Source organism: Miniopterus schreibersii (assembly GCF_964146895.1).
Source record: "Miniopterus schreibersii genome assembly, chromosome: 19".
In the NCBI taxonomy this organism is placed as follows: Eukaryota; Metazoa; Chordata; class Mammalia; order Chiroptera; family Miniopteridae; genus Miniopterus; species Miniopterus schreibersii.
This window is the reverse complement of record NC_138119.1, coordinates 23618542-23639104: the sequence shown is the minus strand read 5'-3', so window position 1 is coordinate 23639104 and position 20563 is coordinate 23618542. Positions and strand designations below refer to the sequence as shown.

The following is a 20563-nucleotide window of genomic DNA, read 5'->3' as shown; positions in this document are numbered from 1 at the left end:
CACTTACTGGATACAACCTCTTTTTACCTACCTGAACCCATTGCTCACAAGGGTCCTAGGAGACAAGCATTTTTATGACTGGCCTCATTTGCATGATAAAACGGAGGTGCAAAGACGTTAAGCAAACTGCCCAAGGTTACACAGGTCATTATCGGTGGAGATGAAATTTGAAAACTTGGGTGATATAATTTCTAAAGACCCCCTTTTAACCAACACACTACATGGCACTGCTATCAGTGGAAGGAGGGCACGGTGCATGCAAACGTGAGCTCCTGGAGCCATTCACTCTGCCCTTTACTTATCCGTGGCTGTTGTGCTGGTACTTGGCTGAGACAAGGCTGGTTTAGTCATCAGGCTTTGGCCCGAGGTCCCACCTTGCCCTATGACTGAGCAATTCTAGGGTTAGGTGATCTAGAGTTGAATTACTGCTGTTTCACATCCATGGCAATTAAGAGGCCACAGCATCCAGTGTTTTGTCCCTGTGCTCACTCCACCTCCTCACTTCATATTGATCCCTGACACACCTGATTGTGGCCAAATGGAAAGAGCACAGACTTTGTATCTAAAATTCAAACCCAGCTCTGCTGTTGGAAAGTGGAGTGACCTTAGGCACTCCTTTCCATCTCAATGTCTTCAGCTGTAAAAAGGGACATTTATAATACTATGATTAAATTTCTAGCAAAGTGGCGATAAATGTCCATTTAATGGTATCCATTATTAGCATTTTAATATAAATAAAAATGCATTATTTATTCCTATACTTACCAGCACAAAAGGGTCCAACTGAGTCTAAGGCAAACCCGGAGGGACACTGATTACTGCGATCTCCTACCATAGAGAAAAAAAGCAAAATTAACTGGCTTGTTGGAATGATAGCACTTGTTTGTTTCCAGCACAATCTTCCCTGGGAAGGTGCGCCAAGGATGGAACACACAGCACATCAAGTGCACTGAGGTGAAAACAAGCAGGAATGGAAAACTCCTGTTTCTCAACCAAGAACTAAATGAATCATAGCTCAGAGACTATTGGCAAGCAGCCACTGGAAACAGATTTTCTGTTTAAGTTGTTTATATTAATCAAAAGAAAGTTAAATAAAATTATTCAGTGACAATGAAAAAAGACCCCAAATCAATGTGTATACTACGAATAACCAAGGAGAAGTCCTCTTCTTCCAGCCATTACTGTTTGTTCCAGAAGTGAGGAAGCTATTTTCAAGCTGCTGGAAATAATTTCATGAAAAACAGAAACTCTAATGAAGAAACCCTCTCCTTCTGTGGATCTCTTTCCTTTGTAATGTGGGGCTCCAGAGTCAAAGTCCCCTCCGTGTGACCAAGAGTTCTCCTTTTCCATGTAGTAAAAGCAAAGGGAAATGGGAATACTGCGATAGAACAGGATTAAAGTTAGTGACAGAAAAAAACATACTAACAAAAATAAACAGGTTAGTTAGGGAATCTCTTTCCTTAGAAAGTAACAGAGTCTTGACTGTTTTAAGCAGTTTAGCAAATATTTTTCAAACATTAGTGACCTGAATAAACTTAAATGAAACTCATTTTTCAAGTTACCAAAATAATGAATATGTACACAGCATAAAAGTCAATCGTTAAGTCTAATAAATTTCTCTTAAGGGAAATTTTATTGTATTCATATTGTATATTCAGCTCATATTCAACCTTTTAGAAATAATCTTAGATTTTCTTTCCTTTCTAAATGCAAGAAACTGTGATTATTATTATTATTATTTTTAAAATGTTTTTATTGATTTTAGAGAGGAAGGGAGAGGGAGAGATAGAAACATCAATGATGAGAGAGTCATTGATCAGCTCCCTCCTGCACGCTCCCTACTGGGGATCAAGCCCACAACCCAGGCATGTGCCCTGACTAGGAATTGAACCTCGATCTCCCGGATCCTAGGTTGATGTTCAACCGCTGAGCCACACCAGCCAGGTTTGTGATTATTTTTATTATTGTTTTAGGAGCTCTTCATAGAGGGAATCTGGGCATTAGTTAATTTTTCAGATTCATCCTACTTTGGAGAGTCTCTGAGTACAATATTGCTTGAGCCCTGCTGAGGACATGCAACTGTTCCAAATTGTTTATGTATTTAGAGGGTGTAAGAAACACTACTCCAACGAAAATATTTTCTTGACTGGAAAACTAGAGTCCTAGTTGCTATTTCTATGCAACCTGATTGCTTAAAACCTTAAAGAGAAAGCAGAGGTTCATGATCCATTTCTACCGTGACTGTAAACATGACCCTGAGAGCACCCAAGTCTTGCTGCAGCTGCAAGGGAACAGAAATAGGATGGGTGGAATAGAAACATCTTGAGCATAGTGCTAAGTGATTATTGCATGGTGACTGTGTTGTCAGGCAGCACTGTGAGTCTCATGTGCTTTATTTCATTTAAACCTCACAACTCCTCTACTCTTATAACCAATTTTCTGATGAAGAATTAGAGACCGAGGTTATGCAAGTTGCCTAAAGCCAAAGACCTAATATAACTGGAGCAAGAAGTTAGATGCAAATTGGTTTGACTTTCAACCACGGAAATCAAGAACACAACCCAGGTGGTGATTCTAATGCATGCTTCAGTTTTACCTGTTCACTTAGTTGTATATTCTTTAATCCAGCCAGTATGTTGTGTAGGGCACTGTGTTGTGAATGTACTTTTGGAAAAACCTGTGTCATATAAACACAGTAAGTTAGTACCTGAGGGTAGCTTTTGATTTTTGGTTCTGAATGGGGGAGATATTGTCCTTTTAGGTGGCATTTGGGCAGCTTTTTGGGAGATACTTTGATTTTCACAATGATAGGGGGACCTATTACAATTTGGAGAGAAGGGCAGACCCCAGGGCAGGTTTTAAAATGCTGCAGTGTGTGGTATATTGATGCAAGATGGAGATCTGCCCCTTGCTCTGAAAGAGTTTCATGGAAGTGAGAGAACTGGTTTTAATTATCTAAGGCTAGAAACCATCTTCCACATAGTAAACAGTGTTTTGTGTGATTAAAATATACAATAAATTTTCTAAGAATGCTACTGTAATATAAATTGTTTGACTTTACATTGTTTTATTCAGAACATAACCAAGAATTACTCAATATATATATATTTTTAAATATCACACTGGGGCTCTACATATTATAGGCTCAGCCATATGAACACTTCTGTCTTATCTTACATTGTAGTAATGTCTAAAGGTTTTTACACTGAACGACATATTTTGGTATAAACTGTTTTCCTTTTATTTATTCTTTAGGTTATAAAGTATGTTATTTTGAATTACATTAGTTATGATTTTCACCCTGCCATATTAAGGGGACAACGCAAAATATTTGTTTGTATTAGAGATTCATTGTAGAAACTGTGGAAAGTGTAAAATTCCCTGTAAACTTGTCACTTTAAACAAACTACTGCCAACATTTTGATGCCTCTCCCTCTAGTAACTTTTATGAGCATACCCTTCAAAAAGTAAGTTAGAATCTTCCACTCTACAGAGTAACGGCCGCACTTTACTGATCAGACAATCTCTTGGAGAGCTTCTTAAAAATACAGATCTCTCGGTCCGATCTCAGTCAGCATTGCCAGGGAAAAGCCTCGGAATCTGTGTTTTCACCCATATAAAGTTTTTCTTATATGCACCGTGGTGTGGGCAACCCAGGCGGGGATCACACTGTGTATGTGCCACTTTTCAATCATTATTACGTCGTGTACAATCTCCTTTGTCCCTTGTCATAGCTACTCGGTCAATACCTAGAACAGTGCCCGGTTCACAGCAGGCGCTCAACAAACATTTTCAAATGAATAAGTGAGCTAAATATTCCTCTAAAATTATTTTAATGACTGCTTACGAGTTTATCACATAGCTGTGCCATCATGTACATATTTACCTCTTACTTCCAGGACATTTATTATTGGCCATTTTTGTGGTTTTCTTAGGGCAGAATGAGATAACTAAAAAGATGGGAAGATTTGAAAGGCCACTGGTACATCCTGCTTTCCAGAATGTTAAGCAAAGTCACCACCTCTGCTGGCAGTGTGGGGGGTGCATTCCCTGTGCTGCTCCAATACCGACTGTATCGTATTTATTGTCTGAGCCATAACTGAAAAATGGTACTTCCCTGTTTCAATGTGCATTTCTTTGCTTACTGATGACGTGAAACAATTTTTCAAATTCATTTTGTCATTACTGGTTTTTCCTTTGAGCATTTCCTGTTCGTAGCCTTTATGTGCTTTTCTATTGGGGTGTTTGCCTTTTTCGTACTAATTGTTAAAAACCTTGTATATACTAAGGTTAATCATAGTTGTTCATATGTAATGCAAATATTTTTTCTTGGTGTATATCTTACTTTCTCAATTTTGTATTTTTCTCCCATGAAAAAGTTTTAAAAATTTATTTGTAGTTAAATTTACTTATCTTTTCCTCTATTGTTTCTGATATTTTTTGTTTAACTTGTAAAATTAAATATATTTTATAATTATATTTTAAAAAGGAATCCATTTGATTTTAAAGATCAATTTTTAAAAATTATACTGATGTATACTGTGTTGTCTTGACCAGTAGTTTCCAAATGCCAGTGTGCAGACCCCATATTAGAATCACTTCGGGGTTGTTAAAAATACAAACTCCCGCCTGGCCAGGCACTGCTCAGTGGCTGAGCATTGACCTAAATTCAGGAGACCGAGGTTCGATTCCCGGTCGGGGCACATGCCCAGGTTGCAAGCTCGATCCCCCTTTGGGGCATGCAGGAGGCAGCTGATCAGTGATGGCTCTCTCATCATTGATGTCTCTATCTCTTTCCCCCTTCCTCTCTCTGAAATCAGTAACGATATATTTTTTAAAAAGTACAAACTCCCAGGGTCTACCTTAGTCTAGCTAAACCAAAATCTTTGTGCTTCTAAATCTGAACTTTCATCAAACTCTCTAGGTGATTCTAATTGCACTGTAACCATAACTGTTGTCTAGACCCAACACAGCAGAGAAAGAACCTTCTGGTCAAGTAACCAAGAATGCAAGCCTGCCCCCTGGTGGTCACTTTGGTCACTTAAGAAGAAATTTCAGGTACACAACTCAATTCTCAGCAACAATGCCAAGCAAATGGGCACACATATCAGCTGTAATGTATACAATCATAGTATTTAAGGATAGCAAGGGGTTTTAAATGTCATATATTGGGACCCAACCCCCCCCCAAAATACCTCTACAGGTACCAAAAAGACCTCCCAGCTGTTTCAGGCTTAAAGGATTTATACAACTGGGTAGAAACTATACATAACTTTTCAAAAATCATCTTAATTCCTCTAGTCCCAGATGGCATAAATCCATTTTTTATCCAAAGTCTTGTTCCAAATTATTATTATTTAAAAAAAAAATATGTCTTTATTGAGAGAGGAAGGGAGAGGGAGAGAGAGAAACATCAATGATGAGAGAGTCATTGATCGGCTGCCTCCTGCGCGCCCCCTACTGGGGATCGAGCCCGCAACCCGCGCATGTGCCCTGACCCGGAATCGAACCTCGATCTCCTGGATCCTAGGTCGATGCTCAACCGCTGAGCCACGCTGGCTGGGCTCAAGATAACTTTTTAAAAATTATCTGGAGTACTAGAAAAAATAGAAACAGATTAGATTTGAAAAGGAGGCATTATCGAGGAAGAGAAAATATAACCATTCCAGAGGCTCTTTCCTTTGGTGACCTGATCACGCATGTCAACAGTAGAATGAGGTGTTGGTGGTGACATGTGGGTGGGGGAGGTAGAGGGCTATGGGCTCCACTGACTATAAGGCTTCAATGAATCTAATATGAACACAAACTCCTAGATTACAATAATCTCGAATTTAATGCAGCAGTTATGAATGAAGAAACTAGTCACATGGGTAACTGATAAAAACAAGAGTAAGTGGTAAAAATAAAATTTTAGTGTATCTTCTGAGCATGATAAAACAATATGATGCTGTTTAAATCTACTTGGATCTATTTTAGGAAAGCAAGCACACAGCAAAACACACACATTCACAAGGCCAGTATGAATCATTTTAAGTGTTCTCATGGGAGCCTAATGTTCAAAGTTAAAGTCAAACAGTGTCAACATAACTACATGCAAGTATTTCCTACCACCAATACCCCATGGAATATGAAATGCTAATTGTTGCGGTGCCTCTTATGACTGAAAAGGAAATCCCAGGGTACAGACACATCAAAGAACCACAGAGCAAAGGGAGACTGCTGAGATCATGGGTTTTAGAACTATGCTTGGAAAATGGAAAGCCGTTCAAAAATTATAACTTGCAGGAACAAGAAATGAGAGCTGGAATCCTGATTATTGTTGCTCTGCTTTTAAAATATGGAGACTTTTTGGGGGGACTAGTTTAGGTTAATACATACCTGACAGTCCATTTCAGGAATTCTGAAAAATTCCTTGACAAAATATACAATTCTGAACAAGAACAAACGGGTTTTATTACCCAAAGGAAAAACATTCTGACAGTATTTTTAAACCTCTCTGCACATAGGATAGAACAACTCCATTATGCTAGAGGAAGCATCATATTAGTAAAACAAGAACTCTCCCTGGAATGGTTTTACCACCAGAAAACACAGACAACACACGGGAAAAGCCTGATGTCATCGCGCTTGGTCTACGCCTTATACCCTTATTTCGAAGGGCATCAATGCAATTCTTTAACCTTTTAGAAAGATTTGGGCTTCCCCTTAACCAAATTACCTTTGGAAATTGAAGCATGAATTTTAAAGCCCAATGTCTCCTCTAACTGGTTGTAGTCAGATTCCACAGAGGATGCACGAAGTGTTTCTACCAAGAAGGGCATTCTTCCCCGAGCCTGATCGTAGGAAACGGTGTGGTTCCACGTGTAGGGGACGCCGATGCCATCGACGGTGAACAGCCGGGTTGAGTAGGCATACAGCTGCCCAGGACCTGTCTGAACGTAGTCCTCTGTGTAATCCTACGGAGGACAATACGGATTTGAGGATCAGCAGGACTCATCCTATATATTTTTTTTCCTTGAGGGTGTTATGAGATGCAGAATGGGGGGGGGAGGCTTAGAGGCTCAACTATTTTAGTTCTAAATAAAATTGTAACTGTACAGTAGAGTTCAGGAAATAAAATGTGAACCTCTTATGATTACATTAGTTTCATGATTTTATTGTTATAAATTAGTTTCATGAGGGAACCAAAGGTGTAGGTCAAGAGTCAAGAAAAGATGTGAAAGGGCGATTGCTTATTCTTTAATTTCAGAAACTTTTATGGATGCTATACAAAAACTTTTACGCAAGAGTTGCCACTGTTTTTGCCGAAAACTAAACAAATGGCTTAAACCAACATAGCGGTGATCTTGGTCCTGCTAAGCAGAATAATAGACCACTAAAAGTTTGGAAAGCCTTGCCCCTGAAGATTTCTTTTGGTTCAATGTATTGGGGTGCACTGGCTAATAACATGATATAACTGTCAGGCGTGTAGGATTATAATTGGACATCCGTGTTCCCTACTGCAGGCTGCCACCTGCAACCTAGTCTCCTCATTACCATATATTTGGTCCCCTTTGCCCCCTCTCCCTCCTGCACTCTGCTCCCCTCTGGTAACCGCCGTCCTGCTGTCTGTCTGTGAGTTTGCTTCTGTTTATCTCCTGTTTTTCTGTTTGCTAATTCTCACCTGAAGACATTTTTTTTCATTGTTTTCGAGAGAGTGGAAAGGAGAAAGGAAGGGGCAGAGAGAGAGAGAGACATCAGTGTGAGTGCCTCCCTCACGGTCACCGACTGGGGTCAGGAATCAAACCCGCAACCCAGGTGCATGCCCTTGACCAGAATCGAACCCGCGACTCTTCGGTGCTATCTTTTGCGTTCCAGCCCACATGCAAGTGAAATCGTATGGGTTTTGTGCTTTTGCACCAACTCACTTCCCTTTGCACACGCTGTCAAGATGCACACGTGCAGAGCTATGGACATAAGTGTCACACTGTCGTCACCCAGCCACCTGCCTCTGGACACGCCGGTCGCTCCCACGTTCTGGCGAATGTAAGCAAGGCCGGGGGAGCCACTTCTGACCTCAGCGCTATAGACACTCACCCCCCAAAGCAAGCAAGGGAACGGTGCACGCTCTCCGGGCCCTTTCTACGCGGCTCTGGCTCCTGCTCCTGCCACTGTGTCACTGCACAGCGAAGGCGAGCTGCCCGACAGACAGACAGACAGACTGCTTACCTTCAGGGTCAGCTCCAAGCTGCCTGACAGACAGACAGACAGACGGCTTACCTTCAGGGTCAGCTCCGAGCTGCCCGACAGACAGACAGACGGCTTACCTTCAGGGTCAGCTCCGAGCTGCCCGACAGACAGACAGACAGACGGCTTACCTTCAGGGTCAGCTCCCAGCTGCCTGACAGACAGAGAGACGGCTTACCTTCAGGGTCAGCTCGGCGGGGGCAGGGAGCTGCAGCACGTAGCCGCTCACGACGACGTCGAGCAGCAGAGCACCGTCGGAATCCAGGCCCCGAGCGATGTGCGTCATGCGCAAGATCTCCCCTGGGGATTACAATGTGCATTTAGCAGCAGAACCACCGCCTCAGGTGCGTGCAAGCGCGCAGCAGACTGACTCACATTCGGGGCAGCTCTGCTATTTTACCAAAAGCTTCAATGAGCATAGATAACAGGAGGATGAAATTAGCATTCGGCCCCCAGATTAAAGGTAGACTTGATTATGTGAAGGATCCCACTCGTTAAAATCCCAGCAACAGCAAAGCAGTGCCACCAAAATGGGCTGCTTGTGAGAGGGACAGCCAGCTTCACCAGGCGAGCTGGCAAAGAACCACAAGTCTGTCCACAGAGCTTTGCTCTTTCTGATGTTTCAGGCGAAGGTGCATCTTAGTAAGTGGATGGTTGTGACAGACCCGCTTCTGGGATGATTAAAGCTGAGCCCTCCTTCAGTCCTTCTTCCTTAAAGATCACTGCCACTTGACCACCTTTGGTGAGGCTTGAAATGGACCATGGGCACTCGGAAAGAGCCATGAACAGCTAATGCATATTCATTAACACTAAGGCTAGAGCAAAAAGCGTTTAGATTTGCTTGTCCTTACTCCCATCTTTTGATAAAGAATGCCTACAAGGTATTCTAATTGAATCTCAGGTTCGCAGACCAAGAAGTCTGACATTAATAGCAATGACCCATTTTGCTGTTCTGTTTGGCCTTGAAAACTTTTTTCTAAGGATTTCAGGTGAAAAGATACGGAAAATACAATGAAGAAGTTTTGGGGTATAAAAATCGACACACTGTTTGAAAACACATGGCCTCTTAGAGACCTGTGTGAGTAAAAATTTACAGGGAAATACAAAATTGCTTTTATATTGTTTATGATATGATTGCCTCAAAAACTTTAAAATTATTCTCTGTGGAAACATATAATGTATTTTATTTAACTACCAATTTTTAAGGCAATCACATTTTTACAGTAAGAGAAAATACTAAGTTGAGCTGGCACCAACCAGTTGCAAATTCCACTTGGGTTTCTCTCTTGAAGACTGCATTGGTGAGGGTGAAGCCATTAACTGCTTCTCCAATTTCCTTTGCTGTTGTCCAATAAATGGGATTTAAAATAGAAACTATCTTTCTCATTGCTGGACCTAGATAAAAAAGAATAAATAAAGTGACAAAGCAAAATATTTATAGTTCACTGTTATTACTGTCTTTATGGCGTATTATAAGGACAATTCCTAAATAATCTTGAATAACAATAAAATAAATACCAGTATCTCATGTATCTTTAAGAGCTGACCACTGGGATAAAATTACTATGCTGATCATTTGGTAGTAACATCCTCTAGAAATTTTAACTGGAAATAATGAGATGAAGACTACCATATGCATTTTTAAAAAGCGGCTTATTAATTACTTTTATAAGCAAAGAAACTTACCAAGTCTGCGAGGCACATTGGTAATTTTGGCATGTATTATTTTAGTATCAGAAGTAGGGCTATCTGTTACTGTGGCATTAAGGAAAGCAATTCCAAATTCAACATCATTAATATTTCCAATAACACTTCCTCTGGCTCGCTGGGGCCCACCTATTGGGGGAAGGAAAAACATTCCTGGATAAGGGAATAATTTCATCAACATTACATGGGAGAAAAGAAGGCCAATTTTCAAAGATGCTACAAATCTTCTCTCTTTTCTTTGAAAAGACCATATGACATCCGAATTTAAGAGCGTAATAAATAAGCTTTCAAAACATTCTACTCTAATGTAGCACTCATCATCCCACATAAATCTAGGATCCTTCCAATCTATGCACATCATGACAGTATTTCACAATCCAAAGAACACAATCAGCGCCCAGTCCCAAAGCCAAAATAAAGTGCGTGTTTGTTGATGGTAATGAAATGATGATAATATGAGTTTATTGAGCGTGTCATGCACTATAGCAAGCACTTAATATATGTTAACTCTTTTAATCCTATCAAGAATCCCATAAGATAGTTTATTTTAAGTAGCCACAGTTGGCAGACTAGGAAAATAAAGTTCAGAGAAATCATCGTTACAGGTAGGAGGTGGTGGAATAGGATCTGAACACAGACGTGACTGACATCAAAACCCATGTTCTTTTATGTGTTTGCCTCCTTCATCAAAACAAAGGGACAGGAGGAATCACCAGCAAAAAATAGTTCCTAAGCCTTGCGACAGGTCACCGTTAACATAAACGTGACACATCTAAGAGGTTTTTATTGTTCAGTCTTGGGTTTCAGATCTTGGGCTTATCAAGGTCTTCGTATTACATATATATTTAAAAAAACTTAACGACAAAAATTTGAAGAATATTGTACTTTTCACAGTGCTGCAAAATTTATACCAAGACAATCAGATTGAAAAACAATTATAAGTTTTTTAAAAAGCACCTCAATAGTAATTTTATGCCTTCTTTCCATTGTTCAACAAAATTACTGGTTACTAACACAGAACAGGTGGCTAACGACTATTTCTTAAATGAACTGCATGCTTTGATAAGAGGCAGAAACATACTGCGAAGAAGCTGATGGTGAAATTCATAAATATTCATTATTCCATGCCTTTTAATCGAATGTATTTTAAAACAATCACTAGGTGTTTCAGATATTGTTCTCTGGCATTATCTACGAGGGAGAAATACAATTATATTCACTCTCAGAAAAATCAATCCCTATAGTATTTCACCATTTTAATCTGCCTTCCTTTACTGGCGAGAGAAAACATCTCCTTCACCTCGATTCAGCCTTGGTGTCCTGGACCACATTCATTTGGTCATGAAGGCCTGAGGATACATCAGTAATAAGAAAGAGAAAAAAAATACATGAGACCTGTCTTCATAGAGCTTATGTCTGAATAGGGGAGAGAGACATTAATTAGAATTCCATAAAAAATGTAAAATTGAAATGTACTAATATGTAAGATTTACTACTTGGTCAAGTGTGAAAAGGAAGTAAAACTTCAGTGGAGATTTAAGAAAAGCAGATGTCTTAACTAAACCAAAGAAGAAGGGCTTTCCAGGTAGAGAAAACGGCACGCGTGGGAGGTGGTCACCTGCTACCCTGGAGAAACCAAAAGTGAGAGCTTAGAGCGCGCTGGGAACCACGCTGCAAGAGGATGCGGCAAAGTAGACAGCAGGTCCCATCAGAACCTGGGAGGCCGTTTGGGTTTTTATCTTTATTCCTAGGCAGGGGAGGAGAGGGGTAGAAGGATCACTAATTCACTTAGTTCTCTGGGTCCCTGCTAAGGAGCATGGCCTCCCATCGTCACCTTGGTTCTCCAGGCTCGCAGGAGAACTTGAGCCCCAGTGCTCAACAGACGTCTCGTCTGGATACCTAGTTGGGACGCTTGAAACGTTCTGTCAGACACTGTAATCCAAACTGTATATTTGGACTTCCTTCTGCCGCCGGGGCCCTGGTGCCACCAGAGGCTAAGCTACAAAATGCCTTCACTGAAATGGGACCTATCACCACCCCTACGTGTTAGGAGAGCCTCCGAATCCTTGGGAATCAGTTGATACGTTGAGAAGATACGTTGAGCAGTTGACTGATAAGACACTTGCCCTTTAGCTTGTCTAGAGCCTATAAATCTTTTCATATAACCTCTCTCTCTCACTCTGCCAATGGGCTTTTTTGATTTCCAGGGACATTTTATTTCTAAAGCAACCTTAAAGCTTTGGAAAGTCCAGTCGTATCTCAACACTTCAACAATGTCAAACTGTCCTTTCTGGTCGGCTTCTAGCCCTTAGAAAGTCTATCCCCTGAGACAAGTACCTTTAGGACTACCTACCATTTCTTAGGACACCAGCAAACTCTTTTCAAGGTCCATGAGTTCTAGAATTCTGACTTCGTTCCTTCTAAATTTTTACAATTCGAACATCTGGATCTGTTATATAGCCTTGTTCCTAAGCTTCCTGCTCCTTCCATGATTTGAGTTATGGTAGATGAACTGAGCTCCTCCTCCTATTTGTCTTCAAACTGAATTGGCCTCTATATTACTTTCCACACTCATGTTCTCATTTACATCTGTGAAATAACAGCTTTCAATACTGTATTCCTGTTAGATGCTTAGTTTCTGCTCTACCCTCATTCTTTAGCCTGGAGTCTCAGCCAGGCCTTCCCCACTTTCCCACGCCCGTTTACCCCTCACACCCAGGACTGCAACGGCTGTGCGGACCATATCCTTTTACAAGGGACCCTGGAAAGGGGCAAGCAGAAGCTCAAATCCAGCCATGGGTTTCGGGGTTCAGGGGGACCAGCTAAAGGAGGGAAGTACTTTTTTCCCTAATTCTTCCTCCCAGAGATGGCACTGTTTTGTAATTTATGGGCTCAGAGTGACACCCTTTTTTAATCTGCAGAAAGGCTGTAAATGTGCCAGCCATAGTTCTGCCCAAATCTGAGTTGCTCACCTGGGCAAGCCTGTGTATTGCACCTGGATACCTGAGTGGCGTCTCCTGGACAGGGGCGCCCACGGTTAGAAGGCTCTGGGTTGTTGCACAGCCGTTTTCGAGTCTTTTCACCCCCTCCACAAGAAGCAGAACACAGGCCCCAGCTCTGCCAGCTTCCCCAACTCCCATCCACTGTGAACAAGAACGGAATGGTCACTATTAACAAATCGGTCTTAAAATTTACATTTAGAGCGGTCCCGCCTACACAACTTTCATTTTAGGATCTAAAACGATGGCGCTGCTACAATGAACACTAAACGGAATGCTTCGCTTGTTCCACTGCCAGGAGTCGGGGACTCACCAGGACACACGTCAGTGTTGCATCTCTGGATCTGGGAGTCTGGCCCCCCACACGCTCTTCCTCCGTGGGAGGGCCGAGGGTTATCACACGTGCGGTAACGCCGCATCTGGCCTCCACTGCACGACCGACTGCAGGTTCCCCAGCCACTCCAAGGGCTCCAGTTACCATGAGCTACAAACACAGAGCCACAGAAGTGCGAAACAGTGACATTCATTCAAAAAGTCTGGAAAGACTCTCCCCAGGAACGTAAACATTCAAGTCTATAAATAGGCAACTTCCAAAGGTAGATGGATCAGCCGGTTGTTTTGACCAGAAACTGGGCATACAACCCAGTGACCGTACAATTCCATTTAACACACATTTATCGAGTCTTATAATATTCCAGGAGCTGAAGGATACGAATGAGACAAGGTGTCGGTTCTCAGTGAGTCAAGGCTATCACACTGAAGATACAGTGGATTCAGATGCTGCTCGGGTCTAAAAATCTAGCTTGGACCCTGAATTAAGGCAGAGAACTGCCTGCCTGCCTCCATAAAGGAATCATCATTATTAAAAGTTAGCCGGTCAGGGTGCCGCCGTCCTTGTGCTCTGCAGCGGGTCCCACAGAGTAAATGAAATAGGACACAGCCCCTGCCCATACGAATCAATTACTTCTGTGGTCTTATACAGACACACAGAACCATGCGACATTTTGACGTCCTAAATCAAAGGCAGATGAATCGAGTAACAGAATATTATAACTTTAAGGACTTAAAGCCGTAACGGAACTTTAAGAAAGTATAATTTTGACTCACTATTTCCAACACTCACTTGGACAAGGGTCACTATTGCAGAAATCGCTCTGGACATCGCTCCCCTCACATTTGCTTCCTCCATGCTGTGGAACAGGGTCAGAGCAGTCCCTTGTTCTCTGTCTGGCCCCTCCTCCACAGGACACAGTGCAGGCGCTCCAACTGGCCCAGCTGGCCCACTTGCCATCCACTGGATTAAGGAAAAACAAATGTACTTTGTCATTACTTAACAATGAGCAGGTTAAACACTGGGTGGGTATTACTAGGTTGAGTGATGTTCTTACTGACACTGATTCTACCACCTACATAAGAGGCAGGTGTTAATTTATGGAGGGTATAAATACTGTATTTCTCTTACCTGGACAGTGTCTTTCATGGCAAACGTGCATCTGTGTTTCTGCTCCATCACAGTAGGAGCCGCCAAACGATGGTGGTGGGTTATTGCACAGTCTCGTTCTTGTCTGGGTGCCCTGGCCACAGCTTCTGCTGCACACACTCCATGGCTGCCACGTGCTCCATGCTCCATGAACTACAAATATCCCAAGAGACAGAGTTTCAAGTCACAGAACCATGTTTGTTGAAAAAATCAGAGAAGCAAATTAACTCAGTAATGAGTGAAATTAGCCCAGAATTGAAAATAATTAAAATGGAACCAAATAAAACGTGAGTGATGTTCTTCCTTTCTCCTTCTGGTTAGATTTTCATGGAAATTCGCGTCTATAGGAAAATTCAGAAGGTTAACTAATGCCAAAATAAATGCTTAACACTATCCAAAGGGGCTATTCTATTAAAATAAAATTTAATCAAGCTACCATATGTAAACACAATCTGAGTTTTAAAATCCCAGATAGATAAGCATTTGCCTGCGCTCTGGGGAAAGTGGGAGGAACTGAAAGCTTAGGAACAAGGCTATAAAGCAGATCCAGATGCGGTTATGGACAATACAAATGTTTCCACAGTGATAACTTGGACCCCAGGTTGCAAGAGCACGTCTTTAAGCCCAATTCAGCTCTGTTTAAAAATGTACTTGGCTCTTTCAACAACATGATGATTTGCACAGTTGTAACTCTTTGAAAACAAAATTTCTCCATTACATAATGTTCATGAATGAAAAGTTCTGAATTACACACTCACCTGCTTCTGAAACCTAACAAAAAAATCTGACCAGTATTTTCCAAGGAGTGTCCAAGGCCTTCCATTTGGTAACTAACATATTACACCATCGAACCACAAGACTAGAGCAACCTTGTTTCTTACTAAGTCATGGTTATGGTTTCTCTCCTGTATAAGTCAGTATCAGGCCATACATTTGTTTTGAGGGTAATCTCTAAATACGGGGCTCCTAACATATGTTTTTGTGGTCACCCAGTTTAACGGAGATATGAACCAAAACAAGGCCTTCGTCTGCATCTAACTATTCTCTTAACAACCTATTAGACACCAAAAGACTAAGTTGAAAACCACATAATGAAATTATCAGTTGGTTGCTCTGTTTAGAAAAATTTTTAAACACAGCTACGTACGTGTGAGCTATGAGCTAGTACGGCCATTCTTTACTCAAAGTTCTCAACGATTTTCAAAAAGACACTTTGCATTTTCTTTTCATTAAATGTTTTCTAATTGAGTTGACTGCATATTCCTGTACTTTGTAGACACAGGCAAACACAGCCACACAAATTTATTTAAATATCTGGCAGGTATTATTCAAAACTATTTCTTTATTAATTCAGATGGCTAATGCGCATAGTCCTTATACATGGACTATGAGATTTTAAAAATTCTGCTATTCCAATTATTTTCATATGTTCCATTTTCAAGGCTGTTGGTTAACAAGAGCTCTTTCAATATAAAGCCTTACAGCATAGATGCACTTTTACTGGAGGATTCTAACTGGGTAACGTTTATTCATGTATTATTTCTGTAGTTTCTACTACATGTAAATAGAGGTTTTTGACCGAAGATCTTTATTTTTTAAATCAATACAGAAAACCTTAACCAGAAGTGAACTTCATGACATAAAATAGGGTGGAGCTGAAATGTTTCTTTTATATGAATGGAATGATAAAAAGAAGGAATAATAATATAAACCAGAGAAGGCATAAAATGCCATGGTGTCTAAATAATAGCAAAGACAACCGTGGAGGAGTTGGTATATAGGAAAAATGCAAAATGTAATAGATAAATTTGTTGTTACACTATATTGCAATTCTGATTCTGGGAAGACAACAGAGCATGGTCCTTGCAGGGACTCTGGACCATGGGCCTCGGGCCTGAATGGACCGCTCGGCCCACTACTAACCGTGCAGTCCTGGACAAGTTACTGGGCGCCCGTGTGCTTAGTTTATAATCTGCCATATCCAGATAATAAAAGAACCTGCCTTTTTAGGGTCAGGGTGAGGAATAATGAGTTTGTAGATGAAAATGCTGGGATCAGTATAGCACACGCAGTAGGGACTACATACATGTGAGCTCGGAGCTAGTACGGACATTCTTCACAGTTCTCAACGATTTTCCAAAAGATACTTGATAAAACTAAAATATCAATTTGCACCAGAAAGCAAGGAAGTGTTCAGGAATCAAGGACATTTATAAAAATCATTTAGTTCTTCATTATACAGATATCACAGTTAACAACCTGTACAAAGATTGCTGCAATCAGGTATTTCTGGCTCTTTTTATTTTGTCACATTCTATTATAATTAGCTTTCTAATTCTTCAAGGTGAAAAAAAACCCTCAATTTTGGCTTTTGCTTTATTTTCTTTAAGATTTCATGACAGCATTTTATTTTTATAATGTAATGGAAGTTTTGAACTGCAAATCAAGATGCCCAGGATTTAACTGAATAAGCTTGGGAATCATCAGACGGACCTGGGTCCAAATCCTTGATTTACCTTTTACTAGCTATGTAACCTCAGTGAGTTAACTACCACATATTCTCTGAATCTTAGTTCCCTCGTCTGTACAACAGGATGCAATACCCAGTGAACTGGGTAACTATTCCATTTTGGTTTGTCAATATCCCTTTTGTTGACCGCCCCAGCTAAGGTGTCTCTCCTACTTATGCTCTATCACTTCAACTATGTGAGTCTGTTCTCTATGCTTGTTAATATTTGAAGGATATTATCTGTTTGTCATTCTAGTTTGAGCAATTAGAATAGTGCCTTGAGCACAGAATGGGTGCTCAATGAATATTTTTGGGGGTGAATAAATGAGTGAATGAATGAATGAATGAGTGAACAGCCACTCCTCTATTCCATATGATTTCTTTCAGGCTGTCAAACAAGAAGCCCTGGCCTTCTTAACCCACTGCGGGCAAGTAGCCCAAGCTGGCTATCCAAGTGTCGTTCTCCTAGACTCAAGGTCACAGGTGAACATGGGATCCAAACAAAATCAAACAAGGGTCCTTTCCCAGAGGCTGATATGAATTGTGAGAGAGAGGAACTCTTTGTCTCTGAGGCCTTAGACTATAAGGCCCCTGGGAGTCAGTAGCTGCCAGCAGTCATTTTTTCCACCACATGGAAAGAGTTTAAAGGAGACTGAAGCCAAGAGAGGAAAGCAGAGATGAGAGATGGAAAACATGCTGGTAAAACATTGGCCAAATCTTTGGATTCAATCATACCTGAAAGTAGAATTTTTACTTAAGCATATGTAAGTTTGATTTCTGTCACTTTAATCTCAAAGAGCCCCCGATTACCTATGTTGTAGGGTTGTTTCACAAAGTCCAAAATAGCATGTATATAAAGCATGTAGCATGGCTCCTGGCACAGGATAGGTATTTAGTCAATGGTAACTATTATTATTTTTGCCCTCATTAATTGTGTGTGTCTGGGAAACCTTTTAACCTCTCTAGGCTTTATTTCTCTCACCTGAAAATGAATGACTGCATTAGGTATTCCCAAAGGTCATCACCTCTAAAATTTTATGACTCTGTAATTACTTATGTTTTCTCTACATGATTAAAAACGCACCACAGTCTGCAGCCTTTAATCATGTTCAATTAAATCAGGTATTTTACTTAACATCGATTCATGCTCTACCTCCACAAGTTTATCCATGAGACAGAACTAAGAACATGGAGAATGAATATATTGCAAGGTAGAGGCCATAACATCTTTTCAGAAGGAAGAAGAAAAGGTCATTACAGGCCCAATAGGAGCTAAAAACAGCAGAGTCTTGCTCATGGGCAGATTCTCACCTGGGCAAGGCCTAACGTTGCACATGATCATTTCCACAGCGCTCCCTTCACAAGGCCGCCCGCCGTGCTGAGCGGGTGGATTACTGCAAGTTCTGGTCCGGGTTCGGTTGCCACGCCCACAGGTCCTCGTGCATTCTTCCCAAGGGCTCCACTCTGACCAGCTACCATCCACTGCACGAAAGTGAGACATTACACCATCAGGGGCACTTCGACTGAAACTACTAAACCTGGGGCAAAGACGGGATAAAAAGTGATGGGGAAAAAAGAAGGTGAAGGGGTGACACATGGTGACAAAAGGAGGCCTGACTGGAGGTGGTGAACACACAATACAATATACAGACGACATACCGTAGAATTGAATACCTGAAACCTGTCTAATTTTATTAACCAATGTCAACCCAATAAATTGAATAATGAAGAAAGTACTAACACTGGGGCAGCCCATAGGGAACAGAAATGAACACATGCCTATCTGTGAACAGAGCTGTACCTGGACACAGCTTATGTTGACAGTTACGCATTTCTGAATCCGACCCTTGGCAAGGCTTCCCACCGTTGGCTGGGAGGGGGTTATTGCACAGGCGACTTCTCTTTTGGATGCCTCTTCCACAGGTGACACTGCAGGCCCTCCAGGCAGACCACTGGGAAAACCCACCATGAACTGCAAAGAAAACATTCTACTTTGTCTCTGTTTTAGTAAACACAAAAATTGCAAGTTCGATTTCATGAAGATGTGCACTGGGTCTATAGCTAAATCTGGAACTGCTGAGAAATGCTTATGGAAGCTCTTCTATGGTAAAATTAAAATCTAAGTGTGAGAGAACTTCAGTTAACTCAAGTCTCTGCCCAGCTCTAATCCTGACTCACTCGGACACGGCTACTGAAAAAGTACACAGGCAAGAAGTTTATGTGTTTTCTACCTTTTGAATATGTCTTTTTTTTTTTTTTTTAAAGCAAAATACACACATTGATTTCTTGTTTTAAAAAAAAGCAAAACACACACACAAAATATACACTGACTATTATTCAACCAAAAATGCAGTTTGGGAATTTAAACTATTAACTTGGTACTTTTCAGCTCTAATCTGTATTTAGTACCTTCAGTCTGCAGATTATGATGAGATTTTTGTCCTAGCTCCATAATCTAGAAGTATTTTAAGGGTAAAGGAGACTTGGATTAAGACACTCAATAATTTTTATGATCTGAGTTGCTCCGGGTGCTGTTTAATATGAGTATCTGTCCGATCACACTCACCTTGGACTGTGACTGGTACTCTGACAAGGACAGAACCCATCAAATTTCGAGCAACACATTCATATTCAGATGTATCTTCTTTCTGAGCAGCAGAGATATATAACGAGTTGTTGGACAACACGTTCACTCGGTCATCCCAGGGGATAGCGTGCCCTTGACGAGACCATGTAATGGCTGGATGAGGCTCTCCAGTGGCCTGACAATTCAATACGACTTTGCCACCAGCATTAATTATAGTTGCTATTGGCTCAAGAGTGATAATAGGAGGACCTATGGGAAAAAAAGCACATAATGTTTCTTAGTTTTGGTGGAGTAATATTAACATTTTAATCAATATTATATAACATAATTTAAAAAATTAGGTTAATTAGTTTATGAAACACTGTAGCTTCTCAACTACTAAGGTTATAATTTCTATTGATAGACTTTTCATAGCTCTGTTTTACTTAGTAAATGTCAAAAATTTTAAATCCCTAAGCAGATTAGCCTAGAGCATGGGATCTGTAGTCACATTTTCTGAATTCAAGTTCTGCTTCTGCTCCTTACTACCTTCTCTGAGTCTTTGTGTCCTTAAAAATGTTGCCTAATTCAGAGGATTCTTGTTAGACTCTACTAAGATGATGTAAGCACAGCTCTTTGATGGGGAAAGCACAAAAGAGTGTAAGTATTATTGTTATCATTGCTGTTTTTTTACATGGTGACCATTCACTTCTTTCCCTTATATAATTTGAGTGGTAAAGAGTCATTACTAACTTATTCTTTTATTACTGGTCACTATTCATTAATTCAATAAGCATATATTGAGAGCCTACTATTTCCCAGGTTTTGTGCTAGATGTATAGAAATAACAGATACAGCTTTTCCTGATCTAAAGGAGCTCATAGTCCACTGATAAGACAGACAAGTAACTATTTAGTTGTATTATAATATACCTATAGAATTAAGTAATAGGATAGGTAGAAGACAATTTAGTAGAGTAGGTAAACGTGTGGCAATATGGGAACATCAGCAACAGTACCTTAATAAATCACATGAAAACATGTCACTGGAAATGGAGAGAAAAAGAAGACATTCAA

At 40.7% G+C, this 20563-nt stretch overlaps 1 protein-coding gene across 1 annotated transcript in view; it reads right to left on the bottom strand.

Moving 5' to 3' along the window:
• HMCN1 (hemicentin 1) overlaps nucleotides 1-20563 on the bottom strand; it is a 344699-nt gene that overhangs the window by 19800 nt on the left and 304336 nt on the right. The window contains exons 87-98 of the mRNA XM_081121757.1: nucleotides 19488-19757; nucleotides 18723-18893; nucleotides 18233-18403; nucleotides 14395-14565; nucleotides 14056-14226; nucleotides 13246-13416; nucleotides 12906-13076; nucleotides 9913-10062; nucleotides 9484-9621; nucleotides 8405-8526; nucleotides 6719-6956; nucleotides 766-828 (exon numbers count right to left, since the gene is read on the bottom strand). Of these exons, the coding sequence (XP_080977883.1) occupies nucleotides 766-828; nucleotides 6719-6956; nucleotides 8405-8526; nucleotides 9484-9621; nucleotides 9913-10062; nucleotides 12906-13076; nucleotides 13246-13416; nucleotides 14056-14226; nucleotides 14395-14565; nucleotides 18233-18403; nucleotides 18723-18893; nucleotides 19488-19757 (2007 nt within the window). The remainder of the gene's footprint in view (nucleotides 1-765; nucleotides 829-6718; nucleotides 6957-8404; nucleotides 8527-9483; nucleotides 9622-9912; nucleotides 10063-12905; nucleotides 13077-13245; nucleotides 13417-14055; nucleotides 14227-14394; nucleotides 14566-18232; nucleotides 18404-18722; nucleotides 18894-19487; nucleotides 19758-20563) is intronic.